The 16,471-nt window shown below is 44.2% G+C and overlaps 2 protein-coding genes across 8 annotated transcripts; both read left to right on the forward strand.

Annotated features, from left to right (window-relative positions):
• pnisr (PNN-interacting serine/arginine-rich protein) lies at window positions 1-7,451 on the forward strand. 7 transcript variants are annotated; one of them, XM_034610948.1, is made up of 13 exons: window positions 2-97; window positions 613-720; window positions 870-1,046; window positions 1,976-2,229; window positions 2,614-2,941; window positions 3,051-3,089; window positions 3,294-3,484; window positions 3,661-3,801; window positions 3,907-4,006; window positions 4,635-4,688; window positions 5,079-5,273; window positions 5,408-6,512; window positions 7,054-7,451. In XM_034610948.1, exons 2-13 carry the CDS (start codon window positions 633-635, stop codon window positions 7,085-7,087), a joined length of 2,706 nt encoding a protein of 901 aa, XP_034466839.1. In that variant the 5' UTR covers window positions 2-97; window positions 613-632; the 3' UTR covers window positions 7,088-7,451. The 7 variants fall into 7 exon arrangements, with proteins under 7 accessions (XP_034466846.1, XP_034466845.1, XP_034466839.1 ...); XM_034610951.1 differs by having other exon boundaries at window positions 3-97; window positions 2,614-2,776; XM_034610950.1 differs by having other exon boundaries at window positions 15-106; window positions 625-720.
• A 529-nt stretch (window positions 7,452-7,980) lies between these two features.
• Window positions 7,981-16,435, forward strand: coq3 (coenzyme Q3 methyltransferase). Its single transcript, XM_034611499.1, has 6 exons — window positions 7,981-8,250; window positions 9,795-9,932; window positions 12,186-12,285; window positions 14,255-14,512; window positions 15,336-15,495; window positions 15,826-16,435. Exons 1-6 carry the CDS (start codon window positions 8,099-8,101, stop codon window positions 16,011-16,013), a joined length of 996 nt encoding a protein of 331 aa, XP_034467390.1. The 5' UTR covers window positions 7,981-8,098; the 3' UTR covers window positions 16,014-16,435.
• Window positions 16,436-16,471: the final 36 nt, after the last annotated feature.

The following is a 16,471-nucleotide window of genomic DNA, read 5'->3' on the forward strand; positions in this document are numbered from 1 at the left end:
ATTCCCGGCAGCCCCTGAAGGCAGCAGCAGAGCCTCAGCTCCAGTGCAGCCATTTTGATTCGGAGCCGCAGCATCGGAGGGAACCTTTGAGGAAAAGGTGCGGATTGTTTTACTTAAAGCAAAGATCTCATTCATTCTCATTCACCGTACACATCTGCACGGACTCCAATCTAAACACAAGGGCACATTTGTTCAGCGGCTAAAATGCTCCTGCTATCTGTCAGCGTCCATTTCTTTTTATCTCGGCTAACGTTAGCTCGTGTTAGCTTGGCTGAGCTTCTGCTGCTCGGAGAAGCAGAGGCAGTTTATAGTTTAGGATTTTAACGACTTCGAATGTATTTATGCAATATGAATAAATGCAACAAGATATTAAAGCACGGAGCCTTTGATTCCTTTGGTGGGTGGTCCCTAACTTAATGCTAACACAGAGCTAGCCGAGCAGCTTGAGGTAACGTTAGCACTGAAGTCGAAGCTAACGCTCACTCGTAAGTGTGTCCATTAGACCAGATCCAAGTGTACCGTTACAGCACATAAACGGATGTTGCCATGCCAGTTAGAGTGATGCTAATTTAAAGGTGTTAAACTTGAGTGTGGCTGGCCTCGGTGTTTCAGGTTCTGATCCAGGGAGAGAGATGTGGGACCAGGGAGGACAGCCCTGGCCGCAGTGGCCTCTGAGCCAGCAGCAGTGGATGCAGTCCTTCCAGCACCAGCAAGATCCAGGTCAGTGATGCAAATGCACAGTGAAAGCATTTGTTATTAACAAGAAATCTGCTGGTATTCCGTGCTCATCTCAAGCACCCTCCATAATAAGAGCCTTGTGTCTGTCAGTACAATTGACATCCATGTGTTTATCTTTTGACTTGGTGCAGGTCAAGTGGACTGGGCAGCTCTGGCACAGGCGTGGATAGCTCAGAAGGAGTCTACAGTAGCAGAGCAGCCGAACGTTCAGCCCAATGGGCAGGATATCCCAGGCCTGGAACCTGTCGGACAAAGTAACCATGGTGCCTTCCAGGGCGACCCAGCTTTTGGCAGAATGTGGCAGCCAGGTATGCATTCAATCCTATTGAGCTGCAAGGCATGTTTTTTCTGGTTATTGATTTTCTCTATTCTCTTCAAATGTATTTAAATCCGTATGGTGCACTCACATTAAAGGCAAAGCAAATATTTTGTGCATTGAGATTACACACAGTCAGTGCAAAGACACAAATTTCTTGCGATCTGCAAGTGACACGTTGCGACCGAAGCAAACTTCTCGTCTTTCCTTTCTCTAACTTGAGTTGAAATGCTTTTTGATTTCGAGAGAAAGATTTTCATGGTCGTGAAGGCCAATTACTGTTGAGAGTTAAACTCTGTGATTTGAGCTAGAAGGGCATCAAACTGACCACTGGTCAGCCACAGGTAGAGCTGGAATCAGTAGTCAACCAAACCAGAAAAATGTAATCCCTGAGCTGTGTGCGGGCTCTGATTGGTCTTGTGAACACACACACGACCGCCGCAGTGATTTTTCCAGAGTTTCCACGACAGGTACCACGCAGCAACTGCAGTCACCAGTAGACGTCCTCTTTCCTGGAGGAGAGTGGACATATATTTCAGGGTTGTGTTTATTTGCATTGTTTACTATCCTGTAGCCAAATTTACACTAGTAAAGCAATAGGATGACATGCTTTGCATTTTGTGTAAATGCAGCATTACGGTGTTGTCGTAACACATTTCATCCAGAAAACTTTTTTTTTTTTTTGTAGTCAAAGTGGTTCTGAAGATGTCTAACGCCAATAATGTATGTGATGTAATTTTAAAAAGATACAGGACATGAGACCTTAAAGGTGTAAGCTCACAAATAGACATGAAACATGTCAAACAGTCTCTCTTGGGCATCTAGTACGTAACTAATCAGAATTTCCCTTTGTGGGTACACAAAGATATTCATATTGCATTGGTTTGTATTTACTATGTAATCTTCCTACACTTTTAATAGAATGGGGAATGCATGGACAGCCCCCTCCTCCTCCTCCTCCTCCTCCTCCTCCACCCCCTGACCAGGCCTGGATCCCTCCAGGGTCAGGACCAATGGATGTGGTGAACCCCAGTGAGGACAGCAACAGCCAGGACAGCGTGGAGTTCAACTCTGAAGCCCACCACGGGGTTTACCCCCAGAACAGCCATGGGTATGGGGCACAGCCCGACAGCTACGCCATGGCCCCCATGGCCATGAACCAGTTTGATTATCAGGTATGCAGATGCTACAGTAGAAACTGTTGAAGCGTTTGGGTTTTAGTGTGACAACCAAGTAACACAAGAAGGAGCAATCCATAGAAACTGTGCCGGGTCCCAGCATCTAGGTGTATCAGTCATTGCTTTCTTGATGCGGTGCAGAGGAAAGTGTTGGCTTGTTGAGGATCCAGCATGGTTTGGTATTATTTTATCAGCTGTTTTTTTTCTTCTTCAAGCAAACAGATTTTCTAGCACAGTTAGGAGCAATGGATGAATGTCAGCTAAAATAACCTGGGGAAAGACAACAGCCCCACCCTCATTGAATGCCACCTGGTGGTATTTACAGGACCTTCTGTGCTTTAAAATTCTCTTAATTTTTACTTTTGTGCTGTCTCTCCAAAGCATGGAGCTGCCTCATCCTTCACCCCCACACCTACGGGCTTCCACTCTCCATACTGGCAGGGTCCTCCTCAGAACAGACGAGATGCTAGACCCCCCGGGTTCAGAGAACGGCCCAGATCCCCTATCCAGCTCCCTGTCAAGCAGGAGGCCGCGGCACCATTAGGTGAGTGTGATTTCACTCAACCTAAGCCGGTTTCAGACCTGCGGAGGAACTCTGGAGATTTGGGTGTGGACATTCTCCGCAGTTTGCCTTTCACACAATCAACGGAGCGGGAGATTCTCTGCTCAGACATGTTCAGAACAGCAACAAATCCTCCACAGGTTTCAGGTGAGGGGTGGTGCATCAGTCAGAGGCAGCAAGTAACATATTCATTTGGTTGCAGAGATCACATATTTCTGATTACAGCACATCAACACCGTTATCCCCCATTATTCAGGCGAGAGGTGGAGCAGCCGGGTGCAGCTGACAGAGACAGGTAGTGATATACTAATTCTGCTGCGTAGATCATGTGATTGTCTTTACAACACACAGTCAGCTCTTATGACCACAAACTCTCTTGACATCTTCGTCTGTGTCTTCTACGAGTGTGAATGGAAAAGCTTAAAAACAAGTTGACAAATCTTGAAAACATATCAGTATGTGGATACAATCCTTTTGACCATGGGTTTCTCCTTTTTAGATGCTGTTAAAAGACGAACACTACCTGCGTGGATCCGTGAGGGCCTTGAAAAGATGGACAGAGAGAAGCAGAAGAAGCTGGAGAGAGAACGAATGGAGAAGGAGCGTGCAGAGATGGCGAAGGATGATGGCAACAAACACGAAGCAGACAAGGAGGGTGACGGGCCACGCGTGCCTCGCAAGAGTAAATTTGTAAGCAACACATTTCTGGCCTTGACTGCAGAAGGGTTATCTTTGAAAATCAGTTTACATTGTTGTGTTAGTGGTGATATGTATAATCCAACTGCAGCAATGATCATGTTGAAATATGATGCAGATTTTGCTGCTTTGTTGATTGAATCTTAGTTTTTTTATTCTTTCTACTTCAGGACAGTGATGATGAGGGGAATGACGACAATAACGACGACGCGAAGCCCGTCATTAAGAGGGAGTTTTCTGTCCGGAGCCCATCACCTCCTGCAGAGGACAGTGAACCTGAAATGACTGAGGAGGAAAAGGAATTTCAGCTAGTCAGTTTGACCAATGCATCTACATTGTTGTAGTGGATCTAACCCCTTTTGAAAAGGTTTCATTGAAAATATTGCATTTCCTCTGCCTTTCCCCCCGGTTTTTAGATGGTCATCACAAAAACACTTCTGACAGAGATCCTTCTTGAGGTCACTAACGAAGAGATCGTACACGTCGCCAAAGATACTCACCGGAAAGCTACTCGAGGTCTGCTTTTGTTTTTTCCAGTTTATGCATCATCCATACTTGTCACCAAGACATTGTTGAAATCTGAAGAGAATCCATTATATTTATATAAGCATTTTAAATCAGTGGGTCAGTGGTGCCCTGTAAAAGGGTGATTGAGCAACAAACATGGTAATAAAAACATGGGTGTATGTCTGAAATGTATTCTCAACTAATGCATCAGAAGGAGAGTGAGCAGAGCCATGTTTCCTACAAACGCTTACTTGAAAACATCTTCATGGCATTGAAGGTGCAACTGAAAGACTGTATGACTGAATAAAGTCTCAGCATTGACTCAGACCAGCAACCAGTTATAGACACAAGTGACTTTCTCCATTCAAGTGACTGTGCATTAGTACAGATTGGTTCTTTTCCTCCAGTCCAACTGTTTGACTTGGATTGGGACAGAAGTCTGTTTGTTAACCCTTTCTCTTCTCTCCATTTTTTTTCCTTTTTGTTTTCCTTTTTGTTTTGTTTCTTCTCTTACCAACGGCAGCTCATGTGAATAGTGCTTTATCTGTGACCGCCCTCTCTAGCGACTCTCGAGCCTTTGAGGATATGGCAGTATGTGTTTTTAACATGTTGTTCCTGTTGTTGATGTGAATCAAAGCTCCTGCAAAACAGCTGGCACAGTCAAGTGCACTGGCTTCTCTGACTGGTCTCAGTGAGTATCCCTTTTTTGTCACCGGGGGGAGGGAAGAAAAATAATTTAAATTTTTTACGTGATGCCGCCATGTTAGTTGGAACTGGAAAAAAAAACGCAGGATAAAGATTCATTAAGACTGAAGTGGCATCCTGGGTTTAGTTTTCACTTTGATGGTAAAAGCATGCGCTCAAAGTATTGATTAATATTTTTAAAGGATATCTGTATGTATTAGTTTGGTTTTAAGAGGATTATTGATATGAAATACAGCGTTAAACAGGAGTAAGTGCCTTTTTTGGAGTGAGGGGACCTTGGGTTCTGAATAAGGGGTTTCAGAAGTTGGAACCTGATTGTGAGAATGGATCTGGGTCCTTTCCAACACTCAACAACCTGGGGGCTCTGTTGTGGCAGGCGGGCTCGGTGACTATGGTTCAGATGAGAGTGAGGATGACGATGAGCGCAGCGTGCGAGGATCCGAGTCCTCCGACACAGACGAGGAGGAGTTGCGCCACCGCATCCGTGAGAAGCAGGACGCCTTCCGCCGCAAAGAACGGGAAATGCAGCAGCTGCTAGAAAAACAAGCACAAGAGGCTCTGCTTGCACGCGGTAAGATGTTTGAGTCTTTGTGTGTAAAATTACAACACAGTAACTAGTCGGACTTTAATGCCTCAAAATGTCATACATTGCTGTGTTACAAATCTTAACAGATCCTATTTCCTGGTTTGTCTTTGTTTCTACAGAGGAGATGGTGAAGGAGAGATTGAGCAGAGAAAAGGGGGAGCATGATGAGGGCCAGGCAGAGATTCCACACAAGCAGGAAGTAAAAGAGAGGGAGGCGGAGCCCATGGTAGAGAGGCGTAGGTCCCGTAGTGAAAAGGAGGGTAGTGAAAGCAAGCACTCCGGTAGAGGGAAGGAGCGATCGGGACGAGGTGGCAGCGATTCCCCTGCAAATGGTCACAGCAGCAGCTCATTGTCCACCTCCAGCCACAGCAGCAGTCGTTCTTCATCCTCCTCCTCTTCTTCTTCAGCATCTTCCCGCAGCTCCTCTCGATCGTCCTCCCCACAAAGGAAGAGGAGACGTAGTCGCTCTTCGTCACACAAGGCTCGCAAACGCAGCCACAGTTCACATAGGCGTCGCAGCGATCGTAGTGAGAAGGTCAGGGACAGGAGGAGGAGCAGTGCTGACAGGTCAGGCCGCCACAAGACAGACCGCAGTGATTCCAGGGAGCGCAGGAGTCGCAGGAGCAGGTCCAGATCCAGAGACAGGGGCAAAGCCAGGGCCAGAGACAGCCGCAGTCGCAGCAGGGAGAGGGAGAAGGAGAAAGACCGGGATAAGGAGAGGAAGAGGAGCAGAGAGTGCAGGGATAGCAGTCATAGTCGCAGCAGCAAACAAAAGCAGAAGGCCTCCAGCAAAGACAGAGAGAGGCGGAGAGACAGGAGTCGCAGCCATGAGAAAGATAAGAAAAAGAAGGATAAAGACAAGGATAGGGAGAAAGATTCTGATAAAAAGAAAGAAAAACCAAAGGGCAATGAGAAAGAAAAGGAAAAAGGAAGCTCTGGAGTTACCGAGGAGAATGGCAAATCAAAGAAACGGAAAGAGAGCGACTCATTCACGGACTCTCAGGGTGACAAGCACTCCCGGCAGGAGAGCAAAGGCAGCAAGAAGGGCTCCGCCAAAGCTAGCAAGAAACGCTCAGACTCTGACTCGAGTAGATCCCCTTCCCCCGAGGTTAGCAAGGAAAAGAAATCTAAGAAATCCAAACGTAGTCGCTCACGGTCGACGGAAAAATCTCACAAGTCTGGTAAGAAGGCAAGCCGCAAACACAAGTCTAAGTCGCGATCAAGGTAGTATTCGTTTTTATTCTCTCTTTCTTATTGTATGTTCTCATTGTATGTCTCATTGTGATTTCTCTGGATTCCTTGTAGTCAATGTATTTTTCAATAACTGAAGGAAAATCCTGAAAAATGATTGCCCTAATGTTTTCGAAAACTCGGCTTCAGTCACATACATCTGTTGCAATAAAGAGTTTTAGTATATAATACTTTCTATCAAATGCAAATTGACCATGAATGAATTTCAGTTTCATCAAATCTTGATGTTACCCTCTGTTGCCTTGAGAGAGCCTAGATCTCTATTTTTTAGCCCTTGTTAAAATGTGTAATCTGTCTCCTGCCCAGAGAACTGCGGGGAAACTTAGATAAGGTCTTAGTAATGTCCTAAGAAATACAGATCACTTGGCTGCACAGGGTAGATGTGGTTGTCTAGAGTATGCAGGACTCATGTTTTCATGTACAGTATGTCTGGTGCATGTCTGTGTATTATAGTATGTGTGGGTAAGTGTTCTCGGTGCATCATATTAATGTTTTGTCTGCGCCTCTCTTACAGGTCAGCGTCCCTCTCCCGTCATAGCAGACGCTGAGGAGCACAGCTAACCTCATGATCTGTGCACGTTACCATTTTAAATTCCATGAGTTGAACAGGCTTGTCTCATTATAGAGGCAGTTGTGTAGGTGACCGCCCCTCCCTCCCTCTCTCTCTCTTTCTCTCTCATACATTTCTTTTTTTTTTTTCATCTCTGTAAATATGTTGTTATTTTAAAGTGTGACTGAAGAACAAGACATTTTGAATGGTAGGAGTTTACACTTGTAATTTTATGCAGAACTTAACAAGACTCGGTAGACACTAAAGATTCAAGTTGTATCATTTTAAACAGTAACAGGGTTCATCTTTTTCCTCCAATATTATTGTAAAATGTCAATAAAACTGTTTGTTCCTTGTTTTTGCTTCTGTCTTTGATCATACTGTCAGTGAACAGGAACCCATTTTATGTCAAACTTGAAAATACTACATTTATATACATTTATATACAGGCCAGTGCTGCTGTTACTGTGTATCTGGATAATGCATCATAGTTGTACCCTTGGACTACATGATGAAGAAGCAATCACAAGCACTGAAGGGTCATAAGCACGAAAATATCATCCAATCACATCAGTTCTGCAGAAAAATGTCTGACCTTTACTCACAAAGTGCAGTTGGTGTCTAAACAGATCATCCTCACACAGGCCTCATGAAGAATTCAGGAACTCGCTCTAAAAATATGAACATATTGAACTTTTTACAAAAATCCACAATGCCTGATGACATTTATCGTCTATGTCACAACCCTAAATCAACCATTACACAAAGATTCAGTAAACATATCCACCTACCTATTTTTATCCTCAGCGTAAAGTAGGTTTGTCATTTCCTTCCTGTCGCTATCACCAACTAATCTTTCCGGCCGGAACTGAAGTTGCTGTCGTTTCTACCCGAGCAGTAAACGCTGGAACACCGGAGGTCCCACTGCCTGGTGCTGGCCACAGACTGTTTATATAAAGGTGGTTGTAGGTGCAGAGCAGACCGTGTGGCTGCAGCGCGGGGCGGTGACATGTATTGTAAGAGGTTGGAACGCCTCGTGTCGGGGCTGTACAGATGTCGGAGCGGCTCGTGCCGGGCCGCGGTGCGTGGGCAGCGGGCAGCGGGGCCGCAGAGGAGCGCTGCCGTGTGGAGCCCGTGTCCGACTGAGTCCTGTCCCTTCAGGTACAGTGGAAGGTTCAGGGGGACAGCAGCAGGGCCGCTCTGTTCATGGTGCTGGTCCTGGTTGTGTTGGGAGGGGTCAGAACAAGCAGCTGACAGCTCAGTCAGGGGTCAACCTATCAAACTAAAAGCACCGATTAAACGATCATTTTCCTGACAATGTTGGAATGTATCAGAATGAAAGTTTGGCTGCAACACAACCGTCTTTCTTGGTGTTGATTATTCTTATTATTCTGCAACAAGTCAGAATATGCTTTGAGAAAAGACTGAGCTTTAAATACATATAATTATGAAACAATAACATCTTGAAAAGCAGCACATGCTTACACTAGAGACGCAGGGTTTGACACATCAACACTCCCTGTGTGGTCACTTTTCACTTCATCCACCAACTCTTCAGCTCATTCTGTGTCAAATCACCACAGTCTCAGATTCTCCTCCTTCTCATATTTGTCAGCTCTTCATATTATTGTTCCTACCCCTTATCTGGGCAGCCATGTTTGATCATGAATATCTTGACAATTATTGTTGGCCAGCCTCACCACCTCGTCATTGGAGGATGAAAAGACAAACATATTTTCTGTACATGCCAAAGGTTAATAAAAGCTTGTACTGGCCTACCAATGTATATATGAGGCCTTTGAGTTAGTTAAAAGTACAAAACCTCTCAAAATGAGAGCGACATTGCAGGTACTTCAAATCCACATTTTTGTATTATGTGATTTCAGTCAATATTTTATCTTCATAAGGAAATAGCATAAATAAAAATTGTGGAAGCATAACTTGGGCATTTTCATTGGTCCCAAAAATGTATTTTCTGTAGCCAGAAGGAACAGAAACATATTTATGGAAATAGCTTGATTTATAGTTGTTTAGGTTCCAGTGGCCTTCCAGATTTCTGTTTTTACAAAAATAGACAAAATTCTAGATCATTTTACCCATGGTAGAAAAAATGTCTGCCTGTGCCATGGGAATAATAATAATTAGGGATACATATGTTCAGCACATGCATTGGAATAGAGGGTGAGGTTGTGAATATTGAATATAAACAAAACAAATATGGTTTGAATGGTTTCTGAGAAAGGACAGGCATCTTTAAGGAGGCTTTAAATTCTCTGTGCACAGCTTCCTGTTACCAGTTTCCTTGACCTCTAAACTTTAATTTATCTTGCATGATACAAACGCATTTCAGCGCTGACGTTAACCTAAACATGCCCAAAGTAAGACATGCTATTAATAGTTACTGCAATAAACATTGACTGAAATATTTATCTGCAAACATGACCTCCCAGATAAGATTTGTGAGAGTGAAACAAATAAAATACATCAATGCAATTGAACAGACATGTTGTTCTGACCTTTTGGGACACGATCATTTAACAGACGAGCTGCTGTAACGTTTCCTGTCTGACTTGACACTGAATGACCCAGCAGGAGGATTCTGTAGCTTCATATAAGAGGCAGACACTTTAAACTTTATGGCCCCAGAACCTTTTCTCCAGTTGCCGACAGTGTTTAATGGTCCCTGTCTGTTTTTCCATGTGCAGCACTCGGCCATCCTCCAAAAACACAGTGGACCCCGATGAGGTGAGGAGGTTCCAGTCACTGGCCGGCAAGTGGTGGGATGAAAAGGGAGAATTCGCAGCTCTTCATGCCATGAATGACCTGCGGGTGCCTTTTATACGGTGTGTGTCTGTGCAAAATATATGTTTCAATATCTATCATGGTTTTGCAAATGCAAAGATGTCTTGCCCAAGTTGCTGTCAACACAGGCGTCGAGCTGTTGGGTCAAAATATAACCTGAAGCAGATCCGGCCTTGTGGTGTAGGAGAGCAGAGAGCACATCAGGGATCCAGCGAATCAACAGAAATGTGAAGTGACAGAATTCCTTCGCACATCAGCACATTTTCAGCCGTCCCTACTCTACATACGAGTGTTTTGGGGGCTGGCTGCGACTCTGTTTTGATTGATAAGATCTGCTCTCGGGGGACTGCGCATGATAATCATTACGTTCGCAGAGAGCCCACTGAGGCTCCCCCTTCCCCCTCCATGGTCGTGTTGGTGGTGATGGGTGTTTATGCTGACAGTGTGACAGCTCCAGTGCCAGTGTATGTCTGAGTGTGGCTGATTCTCCAGATACAGCTCTGCCCTCAGGGTGCGTCTAAATGAGATGCACCACTGTTGCTGCTGCACCTTTACACTCTGACAGTCTCACTGTGATGCAGTTGATGCTGCTGTGGAACCGTGCAGCCTTCTTTGTTTTAATGGTCCATCAAGGTCAGACCTCAGTGATATTGAAATGTATTACTCTGACTTTAGATCTTTCCAAATGTTGCTCTCTGTTGATGGTTGTAGTGTTTTCTTCATGGAGATAGTTCAGGGGTTCTACGATGCTCTGGCTCAGTTGTCCCAACAGTTAGGTCACTCCAGTTGGGTAAACAGCACAACAGCACATGGTTACACCATTGTTGTGTTAAAAGGAAATGCTCATTATGAGTGACTAATTTAAAGAATAAGACTTGGCCTTTTTCCTCTAAGATTACATGAATGATTATGAGGAAAATGTGCAGGAGTCAGGATTGAGTCAGACATTTTTGAAAACTGAATATGCCACATTACTGTAAATACAGATAATAAAGACTGTTGTCCAACCTAAATATTTCAGTCACTTTGAAATTCTAGTAATAAAGTAGAGTAATAAGTAATACACCACCGTTACAGACACTAGACACAGTACAATGTGTGGTCATATGGAAAGAAAATACATTTCTTGCTGTTATTTTCCTCTTTTCCACTTTAGATGAAGAAATGATCAGTTCAGTTCTCCAGGGTAATTGCTAAAGTAAAGAGCCCTGCATGTAAACACAGGTGGCATTGATCCAGTGGTCTGCAAGAAGACTGGTAATTGCTAATATAATGTGGTTAAAGCAAATCATTTAGAAGGGTAGTTTGTCTCTTTGGAACAGTTTTGCACAGACAGAGAAAACTGACCCAAAATGATTTATAATTTAAACATCCCAGAAAATATGTCTACATAATATGGGTAAAATTATGATTACTTTCTAAATGTTTATTTTCAATTGTGTTTTTGTTTTTGATTCATGTTTTCCTTTTATGTATAGTAATTCATAAGAAATGTTATGGCCAAGTTGAAAAATATCAAGCTTCAATTACATTTGTTTGTCAACATCTGAGGAATTTCAGTATCTTAGTATCAGTATTGTTCACTCCCTAGTTTGACTCCTTTGGCAATCCAAAGGCTCTGGTCAAAATGATCACAAACAGATCTCTTTGACTAGTAGAAGTATGAATCTTTTCTCTTCTTTTATCATAACCCTCCATCCTGTATAGTTGATCATGTGGAGATACTTTGACATTCCGCTCAGATGTGGATAAGAAGCCTTTGTCAGTGTCTTTGTGTATTGCGGTGATGTCAGGAGCTAGTTAGGTGGATGTCTGCTAACATCTAATCTCATTTCCTTCACTGTTTGCACGAGTGCTCACGCACCGCAGCAGAGCTTTAATGAGGATGATGCATACCCAGATCCGAGGCTGCTCTGCATGTTTCACGCCTGAGGCAGGCGGCCGTTAGACAGCGTGTGAGGGGATGAAGGAGCACAGGAGCAAGGTAGGGCTGACTCTGTAGCCAGAGGATAATTTGAGGTTGTCAGCTGGCCAACACTTTAGCTCGCAGCTAAATGGAGGTGGTGTTTGTGACAGAGGGGTAAGCAGAATGTAGAGATTCTTTGGGGTCTCCCGCCTCCCATACATGCAGGCTGTGGTTGTTTTAAGAATACTCGCATCTTCCCTCAGTGCTTTTCACATCAGATTAGACTGTGAGCATAACATGAAGGGGCGTCTGTTGGACCGCAAGAGACAGATGTGAGAGCGGAGAGACATTTTAATTAGAAATTTCAAATGTGTGTTTACCTGCACAGGGATAATCTGCTGAATGTGCATAGAGCACGGCATCCTGGGAAACCGCTGGCAGGACTCAGAATACTGGACGTTGGCTGTGGAGGAGGCCTGCTCACAGAGGTAATGTGTGTGTGTGTGTGTGTGTGTGTGTGTGTGTGTGTGTGTGTGTGTGTGTGTGTGTGTGTGTGTGTGTGTGTGTGTGTGTGTGTGTGTGTGTGTGTGTGTGTGTGTGTGTGTGTGTGTGTGTGTTTTTTGAGAGAGAGATGCAGATCCAGTGAGAACAAGGACATGTAGACAAAAATATCTTTCCTGTACACAATCTGTCCAGTCGCAATTGTTTCAATTGCTACCTTTCACGTCACATTCAGCCTTTTATTTTAATCCTGCAGATTGCAGTCTGTTACACTATGAGATTCTGCTTCCAGTGCATTGTAGTGTCAGTCTGTTCACATACATACCAGTGCTGGGAAAACATTTTCACGTCAGGCCGGTTCTCGTTCTCTTTTGATTTGACTGGTCTCAGTGTGGTGGATCAGACAGTTGGTCGTTTACAGTTGTTTATCTGTTTGTTAGTGTTGATAGCTGCGCACCGAGGACACAGCTCCTGTCTCTGCCCTCGTTTGAACTGAGGACATACCAGCTGTGTTTTGTGATTTGGGAAGACAAAATCAGGTCCTGTATTTATAAGGCTCTGTCACCCAGGCTGTCGTATTCAGACACACACAAACACAAAACCCCCTGAAAAAAGTGTCTGTTAAGATTTAAACTGTGTTTGTGTCTCGGGGTGTCTTGTCACTGTAAGTCGACCCATCAGAAGGGATCAGGCAGGATGGAGATTAGCCCCTGGCCAAGCAAGTGCAGCTCTCAACACAGGGATGTGTTTCTACCTAATGTCCAGAAGAGGGCACTGTAGCTCACATTCAGCCACTTCAGATGTTTATTCTAACATGCTGTTGAATTAAAATCTGTGTGGTATTGGGTCGATCCTTCACCGACTGTGCCGTGAATTTACTTTCACATTAACATGCTTATTGTTTATTGTACTGTCTTATAGATGAAAAAGTAAATATATTCCATGAAAGATGGGTGGCAGTGATGTTTACTCTAAACACTGATGCATTACAAGATGCCTGTAGACATTTCTCTGTAGTGTGAAATATCAGGCAGCTTAACTTCACTAAAATGAGAATCTGTTTTAAAGAACCCAAACCTCAGGAAGTTAAATAAATTTGGATATTGAGCAGACCATTTAAAAACTGTGGAAGAATCTGTCCAAGAATATTAATTTTTTTTTAACCTAATTGAATTTGTCGAAAGTGTTCATTATTCATTCATACAGCTGGTTAAACTGGGACATCATGGATGCAATCAAGTGTAAAAAAGTGTATACACCCGCCAAGGCCCAACCGTCCCTTAATGAAAGCACATTTAATTTCTATAGATCTGGATTTTTATTTGGATCTGCACCAAATTGCACACACTCCTAAATATCAGTCCACTAAACATATCGGATTTGTATCATCAAGATCAAGAATTATTCCCTGGTAAATGTATTAAAAAGCACCCTATCGTCAAATGTTTAAAATAATTCCTGGTTCAGCGCCCGGATCCACACCAGAATTGATGAGGTCCTTCCTTCGGACATGGCCCATCCCTCCTTAGATGTTACAGCATCCACAGTGTAATCTTGTGTACAAACAAACAAAACCAACAGACCGGGGTGAAAGTATAATCACCTCCATGGCGGAGGTGATAAAAGGAGAAACATTTTCAAAATCGTGAGTGATCCGACCCTTTGTGGCCACACTGAGTTTTTACCGTGATGGAGATCCTACAGATGAGGTGGAGACACCACAATGTGCTGAATGCAAACCTTACCCAGGATTTCACACTCTAGCGCTCTCTCTTTTTTCTTTTATTTATGTGAATGCGCTTGGTCATTGTTTTTAGCAGTGTGGTGTAGCCAAAGACGGATTTGAGCATATGGACAAAGATAATTTCTGATTTGATGTTCTTGTGTGGCTTTTTAAAACGTTTTGATGTAGAACAATTCCAGGTGTGACTCTCCTCATTCCCTCCTCCTCCCCAGCCTCTAGGTCGCCTGGGGGCTAATGTGGTGGGAATAGATCCGGTAGAGGACAGCATCTACACGGCTCAGCTGCATGCGTCCTATGACCCGGACGTTCGTGATTCCGTCTCCTATCAGGCCTGCACCCTTGAGGAGCTCTCGGTGGACGGGGAGGAGGAGCAGGGAGCGGGTCAGTTTGATGCTGTTGTAGCGTCAGAGGTGGTGGAACATCTGGCCGATCTGGAAACATTTGCCTTCTGCAGCAGCCACGTGCTGAAGGTGTGTCCCGTGTGTGTGTGTGTGTGTGTGTGTGTGTGTGTGTGTGTGTGTGTGTGAGATTCTCCTCCCAGCTGTTGACTCATGTCAAATATTTCTGCATCTGTACAGGGCCTGTCTGCGTGTTCATCTGAGCGTATGCTAAGGTTCATATGCAGATTTTGTTAGGTTTGTTGTGTTTGCATCTGCTGGGAATAGGTCAGCATCATGTTTTTATAAATGTGCTTTGTATTGAATCTTGTCGAGCTCTGATGGAAAGCTGTGCATCAATACCGAGGCCAGATGATCGTAATCTCCTCGGCCAGTGGGCCAGAGTGTTAAGAGGGAAAAAAGCCGCCTAATCTTCACTCAATGCCTCTGCACTTGGATTAGGAAACACTGGACTTCCGCTCTTTCTGTCTGGCCCATACTGCTCACTTGTATTTTTTTACTTAAATAAAAAACTTTACAGTGTATCTTGCTTCAGGACACTTCAGCAAGGAGGCTTTAGTATGAACTCGTGTATTGTTTGGATTCATTCAGTAGAAAACGAGCTGCACTCTGACTCTTTTATTTTCCATCCCTTCCACTTTCTCCCCCAGTCCACTCTCCCTCCCCTTTTGACCAAGGTAGAACTCTGTTACCTCCCAGTCATGTGCACTGGTCTCTCTCCACTGAAAGCTCTAAATCCACTCTATATATATCCTCCGGTAGCCATGCACCTCACATGTGTAGAACATACCTACAGGGATGTTCTTTCTGCAGCAGTGATGCAGTTTAAACAAAACATAAAACTGCGAGTCTCTCTTACTTGATGAACTAAAACTGTTGTTTTCTGTGTGTGCAGCCAGGCGGCTCCCTCTTCATCACTACTATTAATAAAACCAACCTGTCGTACGCTCTGGGTATTGTCGTAGCCGAACAGCTGCTGCGCATCGTTCCCAGCGGGACCCATGATTGGGAGAAGTTCATCAGCCCAGTGGATCTGGAGCGCCTCCTGGAGTCCAGTAAGTCCTCATTATCACATGGAGGGGAAAAGAGCACATGAATGTTACAACACCTTCTTTTGTTAATAACCAACAGTAGAACATGCACCTCGGCCAAGGCCCAACAATCCCTTTATGAAACCACATGTATGTTCAGTTAGTGTAAATATGACTTGAGCAAACGCCGCAGTTAAACTGAGATTTGTCTCAATCTGCAGTTCTGTTGCTATTACACGAGTTTAGAATCTTCCATTAAAGATGTAAAAAGAAGGGAAAATTTGTCCGTTGTGTGGCTGTGGTGATTTCCTGTGTCCGCCCTCTAACCACTCCACTCTCCTCATCCTTTATCAGATGGTTTCTCGGTGCAGTCTGTACGAGGAATGCTGTACAACCCAGTATCAGGAGCCTGGAGCTGGACAAACAGCACGGCCATCAACTACGCCCTCCACGCTGTCAAACTGAGTGACGATCCCCAGCCGGACCGAGCTGAGGACAGCGGCCCCCACCCAGAGCACCACAGTGCTGCGACACACAGCTGAGCCACAAGACTGAGGAACAAGTCAGAAAAAACGAAACCAATAAATTCACACGTGTGGAGTCGTAACTTCACGGAGGCCGGAGGCTGTGATGTAGCATGTGAAGTTATTAAAGGAAATGGACAAACAGCCTTGAGATAGAATTAGAGATGAGCTGCAGTTGCTGATTTGCACTCAGAATGCATCATGCTATCAGTTTTCATTCAGCCTTTACTTTCCTATAAGCCAGAGTGACACCGATTGTTTTACTAGTATTTGATGAGGGTGCATCCTCCAACAGCAGAGCGGTGCAGCCACACACAACCTGAGAATCTTTGAAGTTCACATTGGCCATTTATTTATCAGTAACCACTGTGCTGAATCAGATCTGTGCTTTATGTTGAATATGTTGTGATATCTATTAAAGTTGTCTTTGATGAGTGGAAGTACAACTGTGAAGAATCTGATTTGTCAAACAGCCA

The sequence above is a fragment of the Hippoglossus hippoglossus genome, chromosome 16 (genome assembly GCF_009819705.1).
Source record: "Hippoglossus hippoglossus isolate fHipHip1 chromosome 16, fHipHip1.pri, whole genome shotgun sequence".
Classification (NCBI taxonomy): Eukaryota; Metazoa; Chordata; class Actinopteri; order Pleuronectiformes; family Pleuronectidae; genus Hippoglossus; species Hippoglossus hippoglossus.